The sequence below is a fragment of the Hirundo rustica genome, chromosome Z (genome assembly GCF_015227805.2).
Source record: "Hirundo rustica isolate bHirRus1 chromosome Z, bHirRus1.pri.v3, whole genome shotgun sequence".
Lineage (NCBI taxonomy): Eukaryota > Metazoa > Chordata > Aves > Passeriformes > Hirundinidae > Hirundo > Hirundo rustica.
In genome coordinates this window covers 2,314,762-2,338,792 of record NC_053488.1, presented here as the reverse complement: position 1 = coordinate 2,338,792, position 24,031 = coordinate 2,314,762, and the positions used below count along the sequence as shown (strand labels likewise).

At 46.6% G+C, this 24,031-nt stretch overlaps 1 protein-coding gene across 1 annotated transcript in view; it reads right to left on the bottom strand.

Moving 5' to 3' along the window:
* Positions 1 to 523: 523 nt before the first annotated feature.
* LOXHD1 (lipoxygenase homology PLAT domains 1) overlaps positions 524 to 24,031 on the bottom strand; it is a 76,547-nt gene continuing 53,039 nt past the window's right edge. The window contains exons 19-23 of the mRNA XM_040089787.2: positions 19,310 to 19,495; positions 7,739 to 7,909; positions 6,293 to 6,431; positions 4,653 to 4,814; positions 524 to 1,004 (exon numbers count right to left, since the gene is read on the bottom strand). Of these exons, the coding sequence (XP_039945721.2) occupies positions 524 to 1,004; positions 4,653 to 4,814; positions 6,293 to 6,431; positions 7,739 to 7,909; positions 19,310 to 19,495 (1,139 nt within the window). The remainder of the gene's footprint in view (positions 1,005 to 4,652; positions 4,815 to 6,292; positions 6,432 to 7,738; positions 7,910 to 19,309; positions 19,496 to 24,031) is intronic.

The following is a 24,031-nucleotide window of genomic DNA, read 5'->3' as shown; positions in this document are numbered from 1 at the left end:
TCTGGAAAGTCCTGCTGTGCCTGCCATTTTTCAGATGTGGTGTCCTCTGGACGTGTACATGTGTGTGTATGGACATGCAGAGCTTGAAGTTGCCAGAAATGGGAAAAAAAAACCCTAGTTTTTAATGTAAAAGTGTCTCAATTCTCTTAACCTCTATGCTCACCCAAAAGTGAAGCCTATCAGTGGAGTAGGTCAGTGGGTTTTCTCAGCCCTGCCAAAGCCTAGCATTGAAAGCAGGAAGATCTGAGCTGGTAAAGGACAGTTTATATATCTCTGCTGGTTGTAGCTTTTATTCGTAAGTAAGCAATAAATCTGAAATAAATTTAATTCACAGTTTTATCTGCACTTAAAAAAAAGAGCTACCAAAAGCATTACTTTTACAAAATGTTAACCCAGGAAGAACGTCTTGCCACTAAAAATCTCTCAATTACAAAAGGTAGTGTATTAAAAAGCAAAATGCAGTATAAAACAGTATAATGAGAAAAAAATACGCATACTGAAGGGATCTGCAGCTGAACCTTCCTCAGTACCTAGGAAAAAGGTCCCTACAGATTACCCCATCCCCTCTGTTTTCATCCAGCCACTTCCCACAGGGAAATATGGTGGTGACACCAGTGGCCGAGTTGGTGATCTCCACCCGCTCCACCAGCCAGCCCGGGGCGAGGCCGCTGTTGTCGTGCTCAATCCGGACCTTCTTCAGCTCCCCCATGTCCAGCGTTTCCAGGTAAAACCTGTTGGTTTTGCCTCGCTCGAAGAGGTTCCTGAACTTGTGCTTCAGCGCCCGCCTCCCCGAGTCGCCGTTGAGGCCGTAGATGGTGATGAACACGTTGGCGTCGGTGCCCGCGCCCTTCTCGAAGCCTGTCACCACGATGGTCTCGTATTTGACTGGCACCAAGCTCCGGGCTTTGCTGGCGAAGCTCTCGGTGACCTTGGCACACTCGAAGACTTTGTAGTCTCGCCTCTTGTACCGCAGAGGGATTTTCACGTTGCACCTGAAAAAGTACCTGCCGCGGCGGGGATCACGGGTGGGTTAATGGCATGGAGGGGTGTTGGAAAAACCCTTTTAGGACCCAGAGACGGGGCTCCTGAGAGGTGTTTTCACAGAATCACAGAATCACTGGGTTGGAAAAGACCTTTGAGATCATCGAGTCCAACCCAGCCCTAACACCTCAACTAAACCATGGCACTGAGTGCTGTCAGATTATCACTTTTTCTGACTCAGAGGTGGGGCTCCTGAGAGGTGTTTTAAAGACTTTTATTCTATTTTCAGTCTTATGAGAAGGGTGAGATGGTACAGATGTTACAATTCACGCCATCACAATCAGAAGCCAAACTATTTCCTTATATTATACAATATAAGTGGTTTTTTGGCCTATCAGATTTTGCCACACAATGCTGCTAATGCTTTTAAGATAACAATTTAAAAATACCCCATGTGGGTTTGGTACAATACAACTTCCATGGTTCTGTTTCTCCAGGATATCTAGTCTACATGCAAGGTCATTATTTGAAACTTGTTTCTAATTCAGTTTCTCTCTCAGCAATGTCTGTCCTATTCCATGGCCTTTCTAAGTCAGCACATCTCATCTCAAGGTTTGCATACAGGTGCACAAAGCTGTGCAAGCCTTCTGTCAGGCTTTGAGAATTCTCTACAAGTCCATGTCCCAGAGATGGATACCTTGTGGGGCAAATGTTAGAGAGCTGTAGAATTGTTTATGTTGAAAAATCATTCTAAGAGAGATCATTGAGTCAAACTGCTACCAAGGTGCCAAGGCCACCACTGACCCATGTTCCCAAAGTGCCATATCCACATGGCTTTTAAACCTCTTCAGGGATGGGGACTCCACCATTGCCCTGAGCAGCTGTACCTATTTTGTGGTTGGACAGCTCCTTGGGTGAAGAAATTTTCCCAAATATCCAATCTAAACCTCCCCTGGCCCAACCTGAGGCCGTTCCCTCTCCTCCTGTCCCTGTTCCCTGGGAGCACAGCCCGACCCCCCCGGCTGTCCCCTCCTGTCAGTGACCTGTGCAGAGCCACAAGGTTCCCCCTGAGCCTCCTTTTCTCCAGGCTCAGCCGCTTCCCCAGCTCCCTCAGCCTCTCCTGGGGCTCCAGCCCCTTCCCCAGCTCCCTTCCCTGCCCTGGACACGCTCCAGCCCCTCGGTGTCCTTGTTGTCCTGAGGGGCTCAGAGCTGTCCCCAGCACTGGAGGTGCCTCAGCAGTGCCGGCACAGGGGACAGGCCCTGCCCTGGGGCTGTTGTTGGTAAAAACATGGAGCCAGCAAGTTAGGGAGTGTGCATTCTACTAAATTGCCCAATATCAAAGTTGTTTCAGTATTTTCTCCTCTATGTGCCAGAACTTGAATGCCTCTAGCGAGAGAGCCACGATGGAACTTTGCAGCTGGAAAAAATCTGACCTCTCCCCATACAGCTACAGACACACTGCACATGGGAAGGATCTGTGTGGCTCTTGCCACCTCTTTAGCCTGTGCAATGGCACATCCAGTTCCAGATCCACCAAGGCAGGAAGAGCAGTCAGACCCAGAGCTAAAGCAGGAGAAAGGCAGGAGTGGGAAAGATGGAGGAGGCTTAAATCTTCCCTTTCCTTTCTAGATCACCCATCTCATCCTTAGCAGGGTAAAAAAAAAAAAAAAAAAAAAAGGTCAGAACACAGAAGTGATAGGTACCAGATGCCAGCAGCCCTTGTCTCTGCAGTGCCGTCTCTGGTGATGTGAAGGGGAACACCGAGCACATCCATAAATTACCTCGTGGCTGGCACTCGGCCAGGGGCTGGAGCCCTCCGCTTTTAAGGATGTATTTCATTTCCAATGATGCAGATCAGTTCCAAAGGAGCTTTTTCCCCCCTTCCCCCACCTTCACTGGAGTGCAGCAGGCCCTCCTGAATGGAGTGTGGCTGGATTGCAGGGTGAGTGTGTGTATAAAATAAACACCTGGAGGAAGGGTTACTGTGACTCCAGCTGTATGGTGTTTCTTAAGCACTTCCTACACTCTTGGCATTTTCTGCAGCAAAAGAGAAGATCTCACTCCCTGGAAAGAAGCTTTGTAGATGAGAGATTCCAGGAGGAACAAAATTTTAGGCTCAGGGAGAGAAAAACTGCATGAGAGTGTGATGGAGAGGATGCCCAATGCTGCAGATTGATTTCCTCAGCTGTGTAATATCTCATGGTCTGGAAGTAAAATGGCACATGCCAATCTTCACAAGGGGCAAAAAGAAAAAAGATGACCTTTGTATCCCTGGAATGTGCAAGGAAAATCTTGAAACACAATCTTTTTACATACTAAGAAGTACTACCAAAAGGAAAAATCCCAGTATAATCCAAAACTATTGCTGCAATAGTCTCGTAACTTTTAATTTGGTCTTTGGCTTCCCTGGGTAGGGGTTTGTTTTTTTTTTTTTTTTGTCTGGGTAATACCTTAAATATGAAGCCTGGTCTTTGGCTTGTCTGGGTAATACCTTAAGTGAGAACCCGTTCTCATGGTGCACGCTCTCCAGTTGCTCATGTGCACAGCAAACACCACTCTAAAGTGCTGCATCTGCTGAGTTGGAGCTCTGCTCCAGTGCAAGGCTTTTCCAGTATCTTCAGGCTGCCCTCTTTAATTTAAAACCATCTTTAAAAAGTGGGATTTTATGGGGAAAACCTTTGGCCCCTTCGCAGCACACTGTCCCAGCAGTTCCAGCAAGCTCCCAGTGAGTTCAGTGCACGGATGTGATTGCACAGCTGGACTTCAAGGGTTCCAGGCTTTTCCCCACCAGGAGAAAAGAACATGTTTTAGTATGCAATTGACAGAGTTTTCATTCAGCAAATATTATTAAGGCTCTTCAGCTGGCTGATTAATTTGCTAGGAGAGACTCTTAGCTTCTAAAAAAAACCCCCACCGCTTCAAGGATTTCTTCTTAAACACTCAATTGTCTCAGCTGGAACAAACTCCTTGTAGTTAAATTCTTTAGCAGCAATGGAAATATCATGAGAAGAGAAGAAATCCACAATTAACGTTGTGGATTATTTTACTAAAGTGCATTTTTTTCCCTGCAAATGGGTGATTTCCTCTGTTCCTGCTCAGTCCCTGTGGAATCTGCTCCCCTTCCAAAGATGGGACTCAGATCAAAGTGTGCGTGACCTGACCATGCTCAGGGCTCTTCAGGTATGGTTGAGCTGCATGATTGCAACCTTTCCAGTCACGTGTGGCCTTTTGGACCAGACCAGAAGGATCTCTTATCCAAAGTGGTCTGAATCAGAGGCTCAGGCTTTGTCTTACTCTCATTTCTAGGAACTCTTTCACAAGTCTTACTTAAAGACCAGTCTGTGCAGAGTACCCTACAAACTCCTTGAATTTCAGCCACTCTGGTTATTTCCCACCAGCTGAGAAACCAATTCATCCTGGCTGTGAGATTCACCCCAGCCAACTTCTTTGTAAAAGTTACCTGCACATGCAAATACCCTCTCTAACAACCCGGATATTGTATAGGTAAGTCAGGCGAGGACATTCTGGACCTGAGAAACCAAACTACGTAACAGGAAAGAAGACTTTCTGTTATTTCTTAAGCTTGAGATGCTTCAGGAGGATGTGTGCAGAGCTGCTCAACTCCCCCACGCCCTCCCAGGGCAGCTCCTTGCCCATGAGAAGGCACTTACTTGTTGCAAAGCTCCATCTCTGTCACGATAATCTCCTGGACATGCCAGAAGACATCAGCTTTTGCAGATGACTTCTTCCCATCTTTTGGGCAGTGACCAACACAGATGGCTGCAATATCACCAACGTTCTTTGAAGAGAACTGGAATGTGTCTGTCGCTCCCCTACAGGAAACAGGGAGCAGTTTCAGCATCCTGGAGGCTGCCAGTAACTTGCCTCATATGGGCATTAAGTAATTTGCACATGGCTATGGAAGATGGAAGATAAGCCTTCATTTACAGTCATTTGATTTAACCTACAATCATTCAACACAAAGTATAATTTCCATATTTAAATTTAGTATTTTCCCTGATTAGGGGTGACACTTGAAATTGTTGCCACTAGGACTTTCTAGGATAAACTTGAGCTGTTCCACATACAAAATCAATTTGCCTCATTATAGATAAATCTAAGGAATGACTAATTTCCCCTCCAGCACTTATTCATTCATTCTTGACGGAGACTGTATCTGTTACGCATCTACCCACCATAGCTGTTTTAAATTTGCTGGTTGAGCCACCCTTCCTGAAGCTCGTATTGGAATAGTTCAGAGAAACAATTAGATCACAGAATTTCAGAATGGTTTGGGTTGGAAAGGACCCCAAAGATCATCTAATTCAAAAACCCTGCCATGGGCTAGCATGATAGGTTTCTGTTCAAGTGTTGACTGGATTCCTGCTGTGTTTCCTGAGTATCTGTTGGGTTTATTTCCTTGGACTGGCCCTTGGTCCCTCCAAGGACAGACTGTGCCTGATGGAAAGTGGTGCATAACTCCCCCACAGGCACCATCAACTCAAGAAGCTCCTCCTGATCTTTCATATTTCACATGATGTCTCAGGCACTCATTTTCCATTCCACACAAGCCATAATTTCACCTTCCTTCACCAGGACAAAAACCCTTTCCTCCCTGCAAGGCAGCAGAACATCACCAGCGCCCGTGACTTTGGTGAGGTCCCCATCCCCTACGGGTGTGCCCTGCCCTTAAAAAAGCAGAAAACCCTGCTCACACCTGCAGCACTTTGGTCCCACTTGGGAGAGGGAATATGCCCCATGTTCCATGGGTGTGCCTCCAGCAGGAGGCTGATTCCTGCCTTTCCTCACGCGGCAGTGATCTCGCAGCCTTTCCCCCCCCCCACCCCAGATCCATCTGCAAAGTCAAATCTGAGCAGCTCTGACAACATCTTGCCTCCAACTACTATTACTTTCCCTCTGATTCCCACTGCCAGTGAGATGCTGTAAAAGGAGCTGAAACCACCTCCAGCTTCCTTCTGCTCCTCCCAGCTCAAAAACCTCACAGCCTCCCTGGGGGCTTGCCAGGAGCCTCTTCGTATGCACTGACACAAAAGGACACACACACATGCCACATCTACATTTCCTTTTACCAAATACCTTTTTCTTGTTCTAAAACCTACTCTGTGGCTGCCCACCAGAAACTTGTTTGATATCTTCCCTGTAATCCAGGCGGGAGGCCATCCAGCTTTTTGGAAGGGGGATGAGAAGCAGCATGGCACAGACACAGCCCCCTGTGGCAAGAAGAGGTGGCATTTGTGGAGGACACACAAGGGGTGGGGAAGTTGCTGTGGCCCACCATCCTGCTTACTACCTTTCGAATCTCCTTTTCTTGGAAGAGTTTTCCATGAGGAACTCCTTTGAGCGGCCCATCTTCCCTTCCAGGATGATCCAGATGTTTTCCTTTGTATCTGCATCCTCTCTGTCGCTGGTTACTGTGACAATCTCGTAGGCTTTAATGCATAATTAACACACACGTTGAACAGAAAAGGAGGAGCAGATGGCCTGCAAGATCTCTTCATTTGGCTGTCACTTTGCTTAAAAACCCCTTTCCTAATATTTATCACAGCCCACGAGACAGCAAGCATTTGCAAAATAAGGGTGGAAACACACTGAAATCTGTAGGACTTTTGGCTTCTAAGTGGTTTGGGATAGGATACATGAAAAATATGAGTCCTGCTTGATTGGGTAGCAAGAATAGATGGAGTTATTCTTAGAATCGCAGAATATTCTGTGTTGGAGGGACCCACAAGGATGACTGAGGTCCATCTTGAACAAGCTGTGTCCAGCTCTGTGCTAAGTACTTAATCTGAAAACACAGCCCAAATCCAAATCCAAATCCTAATCCTCCATGTTTGTTTTTTTCTTTTTTTTTTTTTTTTGGTTTGGTTTTTTTTGTGTGTGTTTGTTTTGTTTTGTTGTTTTGTGGTTTTGTGTTTGTTTTTGTTTTTAGTTTTGGTTTTGTTTTGTTTTTCTTTTTTCTTTTTCTTTGTGCCACTTTTCCTATCAGAGCGAGGATGTCCATGTACCCAGTGTATGTGCTCAGATGCTGTGGTGGCCTGTAAGTACCCAAAATGGCCCTCACAAGGCTGTTTGGTTTTTTTTTTCCCAGGGGCAGAGCACAATCACAGTGCAGTAATGTGATCATTGTCTCTCCAGGCTCCTCCTGAAGAAGAGCAGTGGTGCAGTAGTTCTTGAGATGGACCCTGCACATCATCAGTGGGGTTAAGCAGCTCTTGTTGGCTGAATCACCCACCACATCAGACACCAGTGTAATTACCTTGGGCCCAGAGGGATCACCCAGAGCAGATCCAGGGCCATGGGCTGTTAAGCTCAGCTGTCATGTTCAGCTGGGACAATTAAACTCGTGGCCCAGAACCTGTTAAGGGGGAAGCTGGAGCAATGTTACTTACTGAGCTTTAAGGACTGGACTTGTTTTCCACCTCAAAGCCTCAAGCACATTACTTCTAATGAGATCATATCCGTGCGTTCTCATGGCTTACTGATGGACTGAACCACTGCAGATGGGCCCCTCTAAGGTTTCAACCCAGAAGGAGAGCTTTATCTTCCTCACAAATCCTGCTTTGTCCTTTCTTTGTTTCCTGTTTTGTTTCTCCCTTACAGCAGAACTGCACTGTCGAACTAGAGCGTCGATGAAATGACCCCCAAAGCCTGCATGGGAACCTCCGGCTTGTGGGAGGTGTGGTCCTGCGACCTCTGAGGCGCCTCAGGAAATGGCACCGGAGCATTCCCTACTCACCAGTCCGTTCCTTCAGTTCCAGGATGTCGTTGTTGGCACAGGCCAGTTCCCTGATGAGCTGCCCATCGTCTTCACCCTTAGCCAGCCAGCGATCACACTGGAAGCGGAATGTCTTGTCCATGGCAGAGTCCATCACATCAATATATTCCAAGTGCCAGCCCGGGGCAATTCCTAGTGAGAAAAAAAAGGGGGTTGTATGTTTGCATGTAGGAGGTGAGGCACCTTTCCTTGGCAGCTCCACGTTGTTGCTATAAATGATAGAATCAATGGTTCAGGTTGGAACCTTCAAAGGTCAACTCTCCTGCCATGGGCAGGGACACCTTCCACTATCCCAGGTTGCTCCAAGCCCTGTCCAACCTGGCCTTGGACACTTCCTGGCCTTGGACACTTCCAGGCCTGGGGCAGCCACAATTTCTCTGGGAAACCTGTGCCAGAGCCTCACCACCCTCACTGTAAAAAAGCCTCTTCCTTTATATATCTAATCTAAATTGACACTCTTCTAGTTTTAAACCACGCCCGTTGCCCTGTTGCAGCAGCCCTGCTAAAATGCTTGTCCCCATCTTCCTTACAGGCACTAGGGCTCTAAGGTCTCCCCTTTGGATTTGAGGTCAAAATGTAAAGTACAACTTCTTCTTTTGGCCCTGCCAGCCAGCACATGCAAGGAAACCACCCATCCTTGCCAGCATGGATGACCAAATCACTTTACATTTCCCCTGGGGCCTTCTGAGGAGCCACAGCACCTTTTTAACTTGCTACTTTCTTCGTTCGGTTTGTTTTTCTTCCCCGTTGCAAAAGCAACTCGAAAATGAAGAAAACAGCATTTGAGAATGTTTTTCTGATTTCTTTGTTAAAATCGAAGGAGCACTTGTTGACCTCGGTGGGGACGGGAGGTTCTGACAGTTCTACTTTCAAGTCCTGCCATTAGTCAGACAAAAGAAGGTTATGTTCATGATGAGACATCTCTGCTCACTTGTTATGTACATCCTGGAGAGATTAAACAGCTCTTGCTCTTCCAGGAATTCACTGCCGTGTGCCTACTCTCTTCGTCTGCAAAAATTAATCCTCATTATCCTTGAACAGAAAATGATGGCACATTTTTGAGTTATGTCAACAAGTGGCCCTTCTCCTGTGGACTGTGAGCCTCCACACCACGTGCTGGCAGTCCTTTACCAGCCCCACAGCCACTGCTGTTCTGTACTTTGGCTTCCTGAACTTTCTCCAAGTCAGGAAATTCAGCTGTGCACCACGCAGCACAGACCCCAAACAACACCACCATTCACCCCTCAAATTTCAGGGGCACAGAACTGCGAAGTTATTGTGCCTGGAAGGTTCATCTGCAGAATATCTTGTTTAGAGCAAACTCAGCTAAACTCAGCTAAACTCAGGTTCCTCAGGACTGTGTGTGGCCAGGTTTTTAATATCTCCAAGAATGGAGACTCCACAGCCTCTCTGGGTGGCCCATGCAGAGAAAAAAAAACAAAACAAAACAACTTTCTTTTCTTATTTTAAATGGAATCTCCTGTATTTCAGTTTGAGCCTGTTCATTCTTGTCCTGCCACTGGACACTGGTGAGAAGAGTTTGGTTCCATCTGCTTTAATTTTACAGGTTTCCTGGAGCAGCTGTGGCTGTCCCGTCTCTGGAAGTGTCCAAGGCCAGGTTGGATGAGGCTTGGAGCAGCCTGGGAGAGTGGAAGGTGTCCCTGCCCATGGCAGGGGATGGAAATTTATTCTCTGTAAGGTCTCTTTCAACCTGAACCATTCTATGATTCTACAATTCTGTGAAGCTTTCCAGGGCTCCCACTGTGATTTAACTGGAGCAGCTTGCTCTTTGGGGCTGTTTTGGAAATTTATTCTACACATGTTGGCAGTGTCAGCTGTTAATCTTTTGGTAGGATCTTTTCCATTTAAGTTCAATGAACATCTCTGCAGGATATTCAGGAGGCTGCTCTGCTTCCATCAAACCTTCAGTGACAGTACAGCATGAAAGAAAGAAAACATGCCTTCCTTCTGCAGTGAGAGATGTCAGTGCCTGCAGACCAGGATGGAGTAAATTGCTGATCTCAGCCCGGCTGCCAGCAGTGAACAGGATGGCAGGGTCAGGATCAGTGCTAAGCAGCAGTACCAGAATAGAGACCGGCTGAGAGGCACATGCCCTCCTCCCTCTTCTCCAGCCCGGTGCCAGCAGCCACACTCACCAAGAAGCTGCAACAAAATCCTGCTCTTTTACCAGAGGCAGAGATGGGACAGACCTGGCTTTCCTGCAGATGTTGGAGTTGAGGACAGAGCCAGCTCCTCCCCACAAAGATGCTTTTATCAGCTCTGGGCTATTTAAAGAGCAAGTGCCGAGTGCTGTCAGGGATCAACACTGAAAAAGCAAATGCCAACAGTGTGTCCCTTGCAGCACAGGGGTACATAAATCAAGGAGCTGGATGGACAGTCTTAGAAAAACTGTACAACTGCCCCTAAACATCCTCCTGTCTGCTTCAAAGAAAAAAAAAAATTTCCCTCTCACTAGAATTTTCCTTTTTCTCATTTTCATTCCTGATTGTCAGTGACTTAAATTAGATTATGAGACCTGTACAAGGATCCCTAAATGCTTTTCATTTGTAGGAGAAATAGCTCACCCCAGGTGAAAGCTGTACTGGATATGCCAAAGCAGCATCTCTCCCCACCCTGTCCATGCCCCATGGTGCCAGGAGTGGTGTCTCATGAAGGGTTTCACTGCCACAGCTTTAAACAGCTTTGAAAAGCTGATGTAGAAATGGAAGGGTTGGTTTGTGTCTGAAAAATGCATCCTGCTCTGCCAGAAAAGTTATTGTTTTTCTTTTGTTTCAGACTGGGAAAGTATATATAAAATTCCTTTCCGCATTGGTATGGAAAAGAAAATGGAAAGGCCAGTGGTGCACAGAGTCTAAATGTGAGACTTTCCCTCTGCTGGGCTGGCTCTGTGTGCTAGGCATCACGTCAGCAGAAGGAGAACAAATCATGTTTGCAGAACTGCTTTCCAGGTCATGAAATCCTGGTTTCAGGCTATTATCCTGTTTACCCCTTGCGATCCTCTGTGACTTTTGCAATGGGCTCAGAGACTCTGCAGCACCTAAGCAATGATGGGAAAGGAAACTCCCACCCCAGAGTCACCAAATCCTCAGCCCAAGCTGGTTAAAAGAGGAGCAAAAGCCAAAGAGGAAGAGGATCCAGAAAGGTGATGTGAATATAGGAGGGTGAAAGGACTTTCCCAAACCCTAACCACTGCTCACACAGCCTGGCCGCAAGGAGAAACTGAAGGATCTCTGCAGCAACAGCTCATCAGCCTTTCCTCTGGACACTGTTCCTGATTCTGATCCCCTGTGAGAGCCAGAGGTGCTCCATCACTCAGCTTTGGGTGCTTGCAGAAGAACCAGAGCAGACCTGCTTGTATCCTGCTGGCACCTCAAGCAACAGTACCAGGAAAACAAGGGCTCAGGAAAATACCAGCTGCACAAGTTTCTGCTGTGACCACAGGACAAACCAGGACCACCACATTTGCCTCCATTAATGCTTTGGGGCAGAAGGGAAGAAACAGCACATATCTGAGTAGTTCCTGCCCAGTTACTCAGCCCTTGGTCTTTAAAATAATTTGGCGAGCACTGTGCCTTTGTGAAAGGTCCCCTACCACCAAAGCAAGTGTTCAACATTTTTAACAAAAGGTATTTCACCTCAGGCCTCATTTTGCAGCCATTGAAATCCCCAGCAACAAACCTGCCTTAATAAAACCCATGGCAATGCCACATAGGCTCCTTAATGGTCTGCAGCTGGAAGTGACATTTTCAATAGCATGCAAAACATTTCAAATGTAATTAGAGGAAGAGAAGAGCTTTGGGGAAAAAAAGAATCACTTTGCTTGCTTGACTCTGTATAATTTAGTGTGATGTAGGGAAATGTATTCCGTAAATGTCCTTATCCAAAAGAGCAGTTATTTATCCCATTTATCCTCTCTCCTGAAAGGATCCAAGCTGACTACTGGGTGATACTGGGCAAGGACCCTCTGTGTAGATCTGAAAGGCTGTCACAGGACCTTCTTTTCTTTTTCCCAGGTGATGCTGGAAGTCTGTGCTTTCCTGACATCAGACAGGTTGGATTGTAAGCTCCTTGTCACCCTTTTCTGCAGTGATTAGCACAATTGAGCCTGACTGTAGAAGCGGTGGATGAAACACAGATAATGACATTACTGCTTCATTTAACTAAAACCCCAGCCTGCAGCACCAGAAGCTTCCTTTGCCTCTCCCAGGAACAGCCACGACTTGCCTGTACTCTAAAATATTAAGCCATTCTGACACCTGCAGAAACATGGGAGGATAGGAGAAAAAAAATGGGGTGAAACAAGTGTGGTGGGTTCACTTCTCACCAGACACCTTGTCCCTGACCTTGCCTCAGTGAATTTTAACTATTCCTTGCAAGGAAAGAGCTGGTGGCATCTAGTCTGCTGGCAAGAACCACTTCCATGCTTGGATACACACACGTCCACGGAAGTCTCTGCTTTTTGCAGCCATATTCATTGGCTATCCTCTCTACCCCTTTTCTTCCTGTAGCGTATCTCTTCTGGTTTGGTTTCAGGAAGCAGCTGATGTCTGATCAAGGATAATAGTGGTCATTACTGGTGCTTGTGTAAAAAATCCCTCCTGCTGGGGACGTTGACTGCTCAAGGGGCAGTGAGGAATTGCTGCTTCCAAGACACTCACAACCACCAACCAGAGCTGCTCAGCCCCTTAACTGCATTTTTAAAATTTATTTGTTTCCAAAATACGCGCGTTTTCTGAACCGTGAAGTAACGACCGTAGCACAGACAGCTCACCAGCCTCGCATCCTCTGACATTTATTTTTTTTTATCCCCTGCCTGTTTAGGTGAGCACCCATCCCTAAGCCCCACCTCATGAGGCATCACCCACAAAAGCGGTGGGAGTTTTGATAGAGGCATCAAACCGGTAGAAACGGAGCGTTAATTGTGAGGTGTTAAAACCGTGGCATCTCTCCGTGCATCAGTACATCTCAAAACACTCCAAGAAGGTGAATAATTTTTGTCCCTGATTTACATAATTGAAAACGAGGCACGGGGACGCGATGTACGCGAGGTCATTCGGCAAGCCAGTGGCAGAACAAAAATGGATCCATTTTGTGTATCTGTCCTTTAGGATCATGTTAGTTCACACCACAACATCTCTCATCGGGGCAGATAGGCAATGCAAAAAAACCTCTCACAGTCTTTGAGGAAGCAGAAGATTAACGCTTGGGATAGTTTTAGAAAACAGGTGCCTTCCCCCGCCTCTCCTCTATTGTCCCTGCAAATTGTTCAGTCCAGGATTTGACTCAGGTTGAAACCACCCATAAATTACCCTCAGACACACCCCATCCCCCTCCAGCCCTCACACCTTACAGATAAACTACTCCTGTGCAAAAGCACTTAACAACTCAGACTGGAGATGGAACAATTTCTCAGATTATATTCTTGCAGTTGAAGGAAATTTTGTATTTTATTGAGGAATACTTGAAGCAAAAGCTTTTAACAAGGATGCAAGATAATTTGTCCCCAAGAGGAGCAAAGCAGGCCTGTAGAAAAGAGAAGCTTTTACAGAAATTCTAAGGCTACTTCTGTCTTTCTGGGGTCCTTCTGAAGGGTTCTGCAATTCATGAGATTGGAAAGGAATGAAAGCACAAGGTCAACACTGAAGTCTTCTCATTCTCTGAGGAGCTGCTGTTTTAATTTTAATTCCTTACATCCCTTTTCTGCTTCATGTCGCTTCTGGACTGCCACACCTTGGCAGCGTCTCTTGGTTAAGGTGTAACACCTGTAGCACGCCTTTCACAGAATCATGGAATGGTTTGGGGTGGAAGGGAGATTAAAACTCATCCCATTCCACCCCTGCCATGGGCAGGGACAGCTTCCACTATCTGAGGCTGCTCCAAGCCCTGTCCACCCTGACCTTGGACACTTCCACGGGTGAGGCAGCCACAGCTTCTCTGTGCCAGGGCCTCACAATCCTCACAGGGGTGAAATCCTTGTGAGAACAGTGTTGGATGAAAAATCCTGGCTCTGAAGTGAGAGGAGCGTGCAAGGCAAATGAGAGGGGTCTCTGTGGGATTTCCCGTGGTGCTGAGGCCAGATTTGGACGATTAGAAGGGCCAATCAGCCATGGCACATTTGCTGGCACGCTGCAAGCCTGCAGATCGCACCCTCACTTGAGCCCAGTCCGGACTGTAGACTCGGATTCCTCCGGAAAGATGTGCAGGATCTGCCATTGTCTTCCCCTGTACTGAGCCACCAACAAAACAGGGAGTGTGATGGACTCTCCTCTCCTTGGGCAGTTTTACACATCTATTTCTCTTCCTCTCACTTTTTATTTAAAGCAGAAACTCTTCAACAAATCTGCCCCGGGGATCAGCAGAGTTTATGAGGCAACAGTCAAGAGCTGAGAGGGAGGGCTTAGAAAAGCCCTTCTCGGGCCTGAGAGCTGAGTAAATCCTTACAAAGGGCTAAAAAACCCCAGTTCATTAGGTTTTTTAAAGAAATAATTTATGGTCTGCAAGTGCCCCAAAGGCTTGGAATCATGCCCACAAATTGCAGAAACAGACCTCTGGAATAGTTGTGTGCTGTGAGTTCAAGGCCTGGGCAATTTAACAACTGAGTCAAGACACTGCTCCTGGAAAAGGTAGTTCCTTGAGAGAAAGAAAAGGAAAACCGAGGGTATATAAATTGTTTTGACTTGAGTCCAAATCAAAAAGGGAATAAGGTACTTTCTCTTTTGGAAGAGACACCCAAAAGGAGTCACTGGGGCAGTTAGGCTGTTCAAAACTCTGCCAGACAATGCCAGAGCAGTTGGTGAAATGAGAGAAAGGCTTTGTTACGGCAAAGAAGAAGTTTGGCTCCATAACCTTGGTATTTGCTTTTGTCTTTGATCCTACAACACAGAAAAGTCTGTTTTATCCATAATTAGGCTCTTCCTGGCTCCCCTTTGGTTGATGGCAACTGAGTTAATCAAGAATCTGAAATTAATTACTTTAGACAGACTGCTTATCACCTGGGCTCAAATCTACTCCGGCAGATGAGAGAGGTAAGTCCAGATTTCCCATGCCTCCTTGTTTGATGGAGAAGAACAGAACAACAACAACAACAACAACAACAACACAAACAAACAAAAAACAAACAAAAAAACCAACCAACCAACCAAACAAACAAAAAAAAGAGGCTTTTTCTAGGTAAATAGTTCTGTTACTGAGATACTGAGAAACTTCCAGTCATTCTTCCAGAATGGTGATTTAGTCCTTATAGCATAAAAAAAAAAAAAAAAAAAAAAAAAAAAGGAATGCCTATATTTAGAAAGGCAGCATTTCTACAGACCTACAGATATTGATCTTGCATAAATGTAGAAGAAAATGAACTGAGATATGAGAAAATACGTAGTGCCTATCTGAGATCAGGAGATGGGGAGTCTGAAGGTGATTAAATTTGCTCAGGGAGTCTAAATATATTAGGTGAAACATCAGTATCTCAAAGTAAACAGGGGCAAGATAAAAAGACATGGAGCAAAATTAAAACTAAGTTTCATACACATCACTTTGCCGTTACCAGAATCTCACTGGTGAGCTCTAAACATCTAAAGAAAATCAGGAGCAAAATCCTGGAAACTGGAGTTGTGAAGTCTTTAAACTGCCTGTTTTCAAATGAGCAACAACTTCTTCCCTAATCATATTTACTGAAGTTAAGGAAATTAGATTGGGGCTTTATTCCTCCTTTATGCCTCAGACAGAGATGTCACTCAGCAGTTTTTGTGGGGGAAACGGCATTTAAAAGCATTAAAGTAGGATCATAAATCTGGCGTGCTTTTCCAGAGGATGAAAACACGGTGTTTGCAATTTGAGGACCTTCTGATGGTCCTGCCATCCTGTCAATTACTCTCTCTCCAACTCGGAACACCCCCCTGCAGTCAGATTTCGGTGAAAGGATACATGAAGTGGGATGCTAACTGGGAGAAAAGCCCGTGCAGTAAGGCTTCACTAAGGGAGAAGGATGCTGAGCTGAGGCGCATGACACAGGGAATACAACGGACAAGGCATTTAAATCCATTTCGTCCTGACAACACAGGCAGGCAGTTGGTTGGCATCTTGATATGACAAGGAAAAAGAAGCCTTTTGATGGTTAGCAATTCCCCTAATTAGTCTTGATGAGGCACCTAATGTGGTGCTGTCATTGGCCCCAGGTATCAGAAGGACGTGGAGCTGCTGCAGCCAGCGCAGAGGAGGCCACGGAGATGCTGCCAGGGCTGGAGCCCCTCTGCTCTGGAGCCAGCCTGGCACAGCTGGGGCTGCTCAGCTGCACAAGAGAAGGCTCCAGGGAGAGCTCCGAGCCCCTGCCAGGGCCTGAAGGGGCTCCAGGAGAGCTGCAGAGGGACTGGGGACAAGGCACCCAGGGACAGCACCCAGGGAATGGCTCCCAGTGCCAGAGGGCAGGCACAGCTGGGATACTGGGAAGGAATTGGTGTCTGGGAGGGTGTTGAGGCCCTGGCACAGGGTGCCCAGAGCAGCTGTGGCTGCCCCTGGATCCCTGGCAGTGTCCAAGGCCAGGCTGGACAGGGCTTGGAGCAGCCTGGGACAGTGGAAGGTGTCCCTGTCCATGGCAGGGAGTAGAATGAGATGATCTTTAAAGTCTTTTCCATCCCAAACCGTTCTGTGATTCTGTGATTCTGTGATTGAGACTGGTAATTTAGGAGATAAGGAGAAGAACATCAAGCATGCTCCAGGTATTGAAGACTCCAGGAGGAACAGGCTTGGCCAACATGAGGCCAAGCCTTCCACAGGCCACTGGCAGAGAACGATTCAGTCAAAAAAAAAATCCAGAAAAGAGGTAAGAAAGAATGATCAACATCTGAAGCCTCAGAGTAGTGGTAAACACAAACATGTTTTTATTTAGTACCCAAAGTCCCTCACGCATCTGACAAAAAACACACTTGATCCCTGACCCTACTACTCATTTAAAAGAAATAGAGCCAGGAATTCCTAGCCAGTGCCACAGCCAATTTATATAAATTATTTATAGGGAGCAGGCATATATTCAAAGGATAGCCATATCCTGGGATCTCAGCAGTAATAAATACTCCATCCACCCAACAAACTGTCATGCTGAATTGTGTGAAGTTTTAGATAGGAGATGCCTTTCACATGACTAATTCAAGAACAATGCAGACAACATATGTTATGATTTAAACAACAGTTTTCCTTCTTTCTGTTGGGAAAAGCGAGTACATTTTTGCTGAACAAAACCTGAGCATGGTGTTTATCCAAGGCTTAAATTAACCTTGCTGTCAGCCAGGTCTGGAAAGAACTAGTATTTATAAGTGGAAACCAGTGTTATGAGGAAATAAGGGAAGAGAATATGAGGTTGCCGTGTGTATTTATATACGTATTTCAGGTTCTAGACTCCCAGTTTAGTATCTTAGCTGACTTGTGGTGGCTATCTGGGTACGTGTTCTTAGCCCAGAGCAAATTTGAACTAATTGAGCCTATTTGCTGCTTAGCCTAAGGCTAAACTGTTACCTCCCTTTGCCACCAACCAGCTGCACACAGCCAGCAATTACCAACCGGTGTCAGCAGCATCATCAGCGGCGCTGGGAAGGTGAACCGTGACCACTTGTGCGAGAAGGAAAAGGCAGCAAAACCCTCCTGGATTAACAGGATTTTCTCATCACGCAGCAGGCAACAGACCCGTGGGACTCACTGACACAGGGTGCGTGGGTGCCAACATCTCCTGGCGGGCCTGGGCAAGAGCTTGAATGAGAAAATTCACTGGAAATTATTTAACGGACAAAAATGATACCCAGTTTTCAGGAAATGCCCTGAGCTATCCATCATGCAAAATGCAAGAGGATTGTGAAAGGATTACACACGCTCGCTCAGCCTGTCCTCTTCCTCAGGCATCCAGTGATGCTGCTGCTGGAAAGAGCTGCTGGGGTCTCCAGATCCTCAGTCTGACCCAGTTCTCATCCTCCTGCACCCCAGTCTGTCCCTGTGCCTGAGCCCTAAGGACCAGCTTTGCTCTGGTGGGTGAATTTCACCCTGTTAGCGTGGCCAGTCACCAGGGAGCCATGATGACACTTGAGGAAAAAGTTATTTTAGCACACATTTTAGCTGGTAATGGGCTTGAAAACAATCTGCAAGTCCATGTTGATTTCTTGGTGCTATCAGGAGGATGTCTGAACCACTCTGGGAACTGCCTAAAAGCCTGTTTACTGAGCTAAAACTCTCATTCAATACCCCTTTCCATATCTACATCTAAACTGCAGATCTAAGGAATTAGTGTCTGGGCAAAGTAATCAGGTGAAAGCAGCTCCCCAACTACATCCAGCACCAGCTATATAACATGATATTATAGAGTTTAATCAACTAAATTGTGCTGCGTTATGGGAGTGATAAATATGAGCTCAGAGCTTGCAGTGTCTGGGAATAAACAATCATGTTAGGTGGATGTGTCTCCCATATTTCACCGCAGACAGAGGCTATCGTTAGATGTGTTTTTTCTCTCTCCCGAAGACTTTCCAATGGGAAAGTCTAATCCAGAGATAGCATCTTTTATTAACAGAGCGTGACACGCAGCCTTCCCCATCTGCCACAGCTTGGAGTAGCTGGGAGGATGGTGTCCAGCTCACATCAACACGGGCATGAAACCCATCCCAGCCACGAACCCACTGCCTCAGTACCACCAGGAAATGTCTGGGTACTCCTGCTGCCATTCCTCCCCAGGCTGTGAGAAACATTATTGCCAAACTGCTTTGTTCACAGTGACTCAGGTGAGCCTGTGGGAGCTTTGGGGCTTCACCTTTGGGCTTGGTCAGCCACTAGTGAGCCAGCCATTGCTAGAGCATTGTCATCTCTTTCACATGAAGATGGGATGGGGTGTCACCACAGCAGCGCTGCACTTGTTACAAGACACCACTTGGTGCCTGAACGACAACACAAATGACGACGACAGTCGTGCTGAGCTCTGCCCTGCTGCTTGTGGCACCAGCCAGGGTGTCCAGCAGCAGGGAAGTGTCAGAACCTCCCCTAGACGCACGCTGCGCGCTCACCGGCTGATGCAGCGACCTTAATAAAGCCAGACACGGATCTTCACTCCTGTCTGCTAAGGCTCGCACTGTTACGCCAGGCTGCCTTTCCCCACGTGTCAGTGTCAGGCTGAGAGCATTAAACTGCTCTGGGAGTGCCATGCCAGCCTGTGTGAGAGGTATTTCATGGATGGAGTCAGCGTCTTGGGACAGCAGGCTGCCTTTGCTCAGGGGGAGGCTCCTCCAGGGCTGCAGAGGTGGCTGCAAGCTCAGACTGAAGCTGGGGACCTGCTGCAGCAGATGCTGCAGCACAGGCAGGGAAAGGGTCACCTGCATGAAGGGGGTGTGTCTAGGCAGGGAAGCTGGGAACTGGGTAAAATCCAGGTGATTTTCCCAGCCTGAAGCAGAGCTGGGGACATTGCCCTCAGCCTGCCTTGTGTCTGTGTGTTTCCTCCAGTGGAAGCATCCCGAGCTCTCCCACCACCCCTGCCACGGCCCTGACCTTTGTTGTCGTGCCAGATCCGCACTTTGCAGAGGTCCCCCAGGCTCAGCATTTCAGAGAAGCTGAATTCATCCATCTGGTTCCTCTCAAACTTGTTGGACTTGTTGGACTCCTTCAGAGGCAGGGTGCCGCTGTCCCCGTATTCCCCAAACAGGATCAAGGACACGTTGGCATCAGTGCCTGCTCCTGGAAGAAGAGAGCAGAGAAAAATGCCGTGGGTGACCCTGCCAAGCTGGGGTGACTCCCAGCCCCCAGTTACACAGGGAGACAGCAAAGGCAGGCTGGAAGAGGCTGCAGGGGTGCTCGTGTTTCTCTGGGCACCAACCAAGACATTTCGGTGGGTCCGTGCAGGATCCTGCAGGGAGGACAACCAGCTCCTCCAGTCCATCCCACAAATACAGCCGGATGCTTTGCCCTGGCACTTGAGGTGTGGTGACCATGGTGATGGCAGTGCTCATGGGAAGCAGAAATTTCTGCTTCTGATGGAGGACTGTCCATCACAACGCCCTGCAGGGGGTGTCAGGGCAGTAACTCCCGTTAATCCAAGATAGCTTGGGAAGTAAAGTGACTTACCCAGCAGAATCCAGCAATCTACTAAGGAGTGTTAAAAGAACATACTTTATAACTTTTCTAGCCACAAAGTGTTGTCCCACTGAAGCACAGTCCCTTTTGGACACTCAGCCATTCCCTCTTGCAGCCCCACAACCTTCTCCAAGCAGTTGTGGCACTCAGGATATTTCAGCTGGGCTCTGTCTCCTCCTGCTCTCCCCGTGTTTGATGGCACAGGAATTTCAGAGCTACGTACAGATCACCTGCCAAGCCACTGAGGCACCTCATGGCTCACTTCTCCCAACACCCAACAGATGTTCCTTCTGTATTGCTCTTTCTCAAAATACTCAATCCATGCAGCAACTGATGGAAAAAGTCACAGTTTCACATGCAACAGTTCGCCCTACCAACCTCCACCTTCTTACTGTGCACATTTAGGAAATTAGGAAATTTCAGAGATGATCTTCATTACCTGATATTCAGCGTCATTTGTCCTCTACTGTCCACTTTTTTTCCAAAGAAAACAGCTGTGCTGTTTTCCTGGCTTTTGGAGAGTTCAAGGCCAAACCACCACCTGCAGTGACCTTACGTTTGAGCTCAAGTGTTACATTTTCACCCGGCACCATGCGTAGCCCCACCAAAATGACTGCGTTTTAATTTTGACGCCGTGATATGAAAGCAGATTCACGGAGAGAAGTAAGATCACACACGGGCAGACAGTCATTGCCGTGTCAGAACCAAGGCCCTTCAATTTTGTAAGAGGAAAACGAGACCATCAAGCTCAAATCTGTCTTACAAATTCAATTTTGGAAGAGGAAAACGAGACCATCAAGCTCAAATCTGCCTTACAAAGACACTCTGCATCTGCTGCCCTCGTTTGGACAGCCCAGCTTTGAAAGTCTCACCTTCTGCCAGGCCCTTTCCTACACAAGAGTGTCACAAATCCACTCTGAGCCAGACAGTATTTCCCATAGCTCCGTTCAAACACAATGCAGAGACAAATTTAGGGGGACTGTAAACTTCTGGAGAATGGTTCCACTGCCACAGGATTATTGCTTGAACACAGAAGTTCGGATGAAATCACACCTGTTCTTATGGAAGGACTGGAAAATAAAATTGCTAGAAGAAAAAGAGGAGAAAAAGAGTCAGGTAGAGGAAAGGCAAAGCAACATGCAGTGCCCGTGCAAGAAGCTGCCCATGGTGAAATTGGGGCCGATTTTCAACAGTTCCCTGGGAAGGGTTTAAGTAGGAAGAGGGAGCATCAGGGATCCAGGCAGTTAATCTGGCAGTACTTTTTATGACCTCGAAGCTTGCTGAGGTGAGGAACAAAGCAAACTGAAGTCCATTTCCTTGCAAGGAGCAGGCTCCTAATTAATGCCAGGTCTCAAAGAGCACAGAACCAACTGTTTCTTAGCAAAACTGTCCCTGCAGGAAGAAGCTTATGAAGGTCTCATGCTGTGACATTTCCCTCAGAAGCAATTAGCAGGAGATGGGAAAGCAAAAAACAGAAGCGTTAAATCAATGTACATTTCACTTATTTGGGTCTCTGGTGTTTTTTGTTGTTGTTGTTGTTGTTGCCAGTTCCAGGAAACTGTCAGGTGCATTTAGGAACTGTAAAAAAACTTGACAAATGAAGAGATGAAGGTACTGTGGTTGCACCAGCCTGACCTGGTGATGAGTGTGATAGTTCATGGATTGATACTGGGATCTGCAGAACTGAGCTGAACTTCATCATCAACACCCTAACAATGGCAGTGTTTGCTCTGCAGATTTCCAGCCAAGAGCAGATTTGTGTGAGTGACTGACAAGCTGAATGCCAGAATTCCAACCCAGACGGACCCTGAGAAACTTGGGGAATGTTTCAGCAAGCAGAAACCCCGTGGAATTCAGCAAGGAGAAATGCAAAGTCCCCTGTTTGGGTTGGAATAAACCTTACACAAGCTGGGAAGTTGAAGATGACTCGGAAGGGGGGAAATGATGTCTTGAGTTTTAGGTTTCATGTGTTTCAGATTCTGGGCTGCCCAGGGGTGCAGTTCTGAGCTCACATTCAGTGCCACTCAGCTCTCTGCACACAGCAGGAACACAAAACAAATCCTTTTCCTGCTGAAGACCAAGGACAACTTTCAGGCCCAAAAGCACAAACAACGGTGGCTGAAGGGAGGAACAGGAAGGATGGGACCTCACAACCTGAAGCTGTAACTGGAAAATTAAACCCCAATATGCAAATCGACCAAAACTTATAAAAGTGTGAGACCTGGTGACCAGTCACCCATTTTGTAACCATTCTTAGTCAACCCTGTGTGTAGCCCTGGTCAGGCCCTGTCCTGCCCAAGGTGTATCGTAGAGACCTTTCAAAACATATCTGCTTTATTCTCTAGCTCTGTCCAGTCTCTGTTTCAGGTCAGCCTTCCCAAGGCATCAAAAGTTTACAGCAGTACCATTCACATTCTGATCGGATCCAAGCCAGCAGGAAGTTTCCAGTGCTCAGTGCAGAACATCACTCTGAATTCCTGGGCTGTGTCAAGACACTGAGAAGAGCTCAGAGGATGGCTGCTAGGATGGACAAGAGCTGGGACACACCGCTGTGAGGAGAGGCCCCTAGAGGAGCTGGGGCAGGTGCACAAGGGTCATTGGTAATGATGGCAGGTCCATGCACTCTGCCACGTCATACCCCAAAAAGCCACAGCCACAATTTCTTAGGAATATGGTGCAGGTCTGGGTGCAGATTGCCTGGGGAGGTGGTGGCATCGCCATTCCCACAGTTGTCCTGTGTTTGGCTGGGCACTCTTAGCTGGGGGTGACCTGGTGCTGGGAACAGTCCTTTGAGCAGGAAAATGGGTGAAATAACCTCCAGAGGACCCTTTCAACAGAAATCTCTGTGATTATGTGATTCTTACTGAGCAGATGCTTCATTTTTAAACAAACTCTGGGCTTGAGTCACAGCCTTCTGAGGCCAAAGAATGTCCTTCTTTTGACATAAAAAAGACCTATATAAGGCACTAGAAACTGACACCAACTGTCCTAAATTATGTAATTTGCAGGTTGGAACTGACTTGACAACATCCTAATTAATCTTATAACAGCAGAGATAAGAACCTTCTGTTTCATTAATGCTTGGAAAATGAGAAAGCAGTATTTATTCACTGTCCATCTTTACTGCATTAATATGTATATGATGCCTGCATAGAAAAAGTAAAAATTAACCAGCCAAAGGACATTCTTGCATCTCAGAAAGAGCTATCAGGTTGTCTGACTCTATTGCATCTATGCCTATGGGTCCTGCCTTAAAAAAAAATCAGATTGTGCTTTACATCTGAAATCAAATCCTGGTTTTAACCAAAGATTACTCATTTGACTTGGGAGGTTTGTGCCCTAACAACCTCATCTTATCTATGCGTAGTCTGAGAGCTATCTGAGGTACTTCTGTGGTGGAAAAGAGGTGATTTGAGCTTTGCAGGAGCAGAGTTGTTCCCTGTCTCAAACTCTGCAGGTTATATTTTCACTTAAGTAGAGCAACTTTGCTCTAAGTGAAAGACAAATTGTAACTTAAAGGTTTCTTGAGAAAACTGTAAGACAATGCTGTCATTAAATGTGTGTATGGTGGAGAGGAAATGTCTTATGCTTTCCAGTTTGTTGCAGAATCTTCTTTGTGGGATTCACTTTCCCTAACTTTAGCCATATAACATGACTTAATCATGAAGTCGCTGTCTGAACCCAAAGAAGAAAAACTTAAGAGGCAGAGACCCTCAGGAGAGTTATTCAGACCACTGATGAAGACTTCCCTCCCAGATGAGTTGGCCAGAGACATTCTAGACTAGGAGGAACTAAAACCAGAAATATAATTTTTCAGGGAGTGGCAAATAGGTGAGATTTTTTGCCTGCTCTTCTTTTTTTTTTTTTTTTTTTCATTTTGGTGACTCTTATGTGCTATAAAGTTGGAAACCATTGCAAAGGAAAACTTTATACCTAGAAATAAACACATTTGATTTCAGTCCTTGTGCAGTATTGCTCCTTGACAATGTCAGTGTGGCAGGGGATGTTATAACATGCTTAAACATCACCAAGGATAAAATGTCTTTCTTCCCGAATTGGTCCAGCCAGGAGTAATTGTGGAATACATAATGATCAAAGAAGGGAGATGGTTCATGACTTGCACCTGCTTTAGATAAGCTG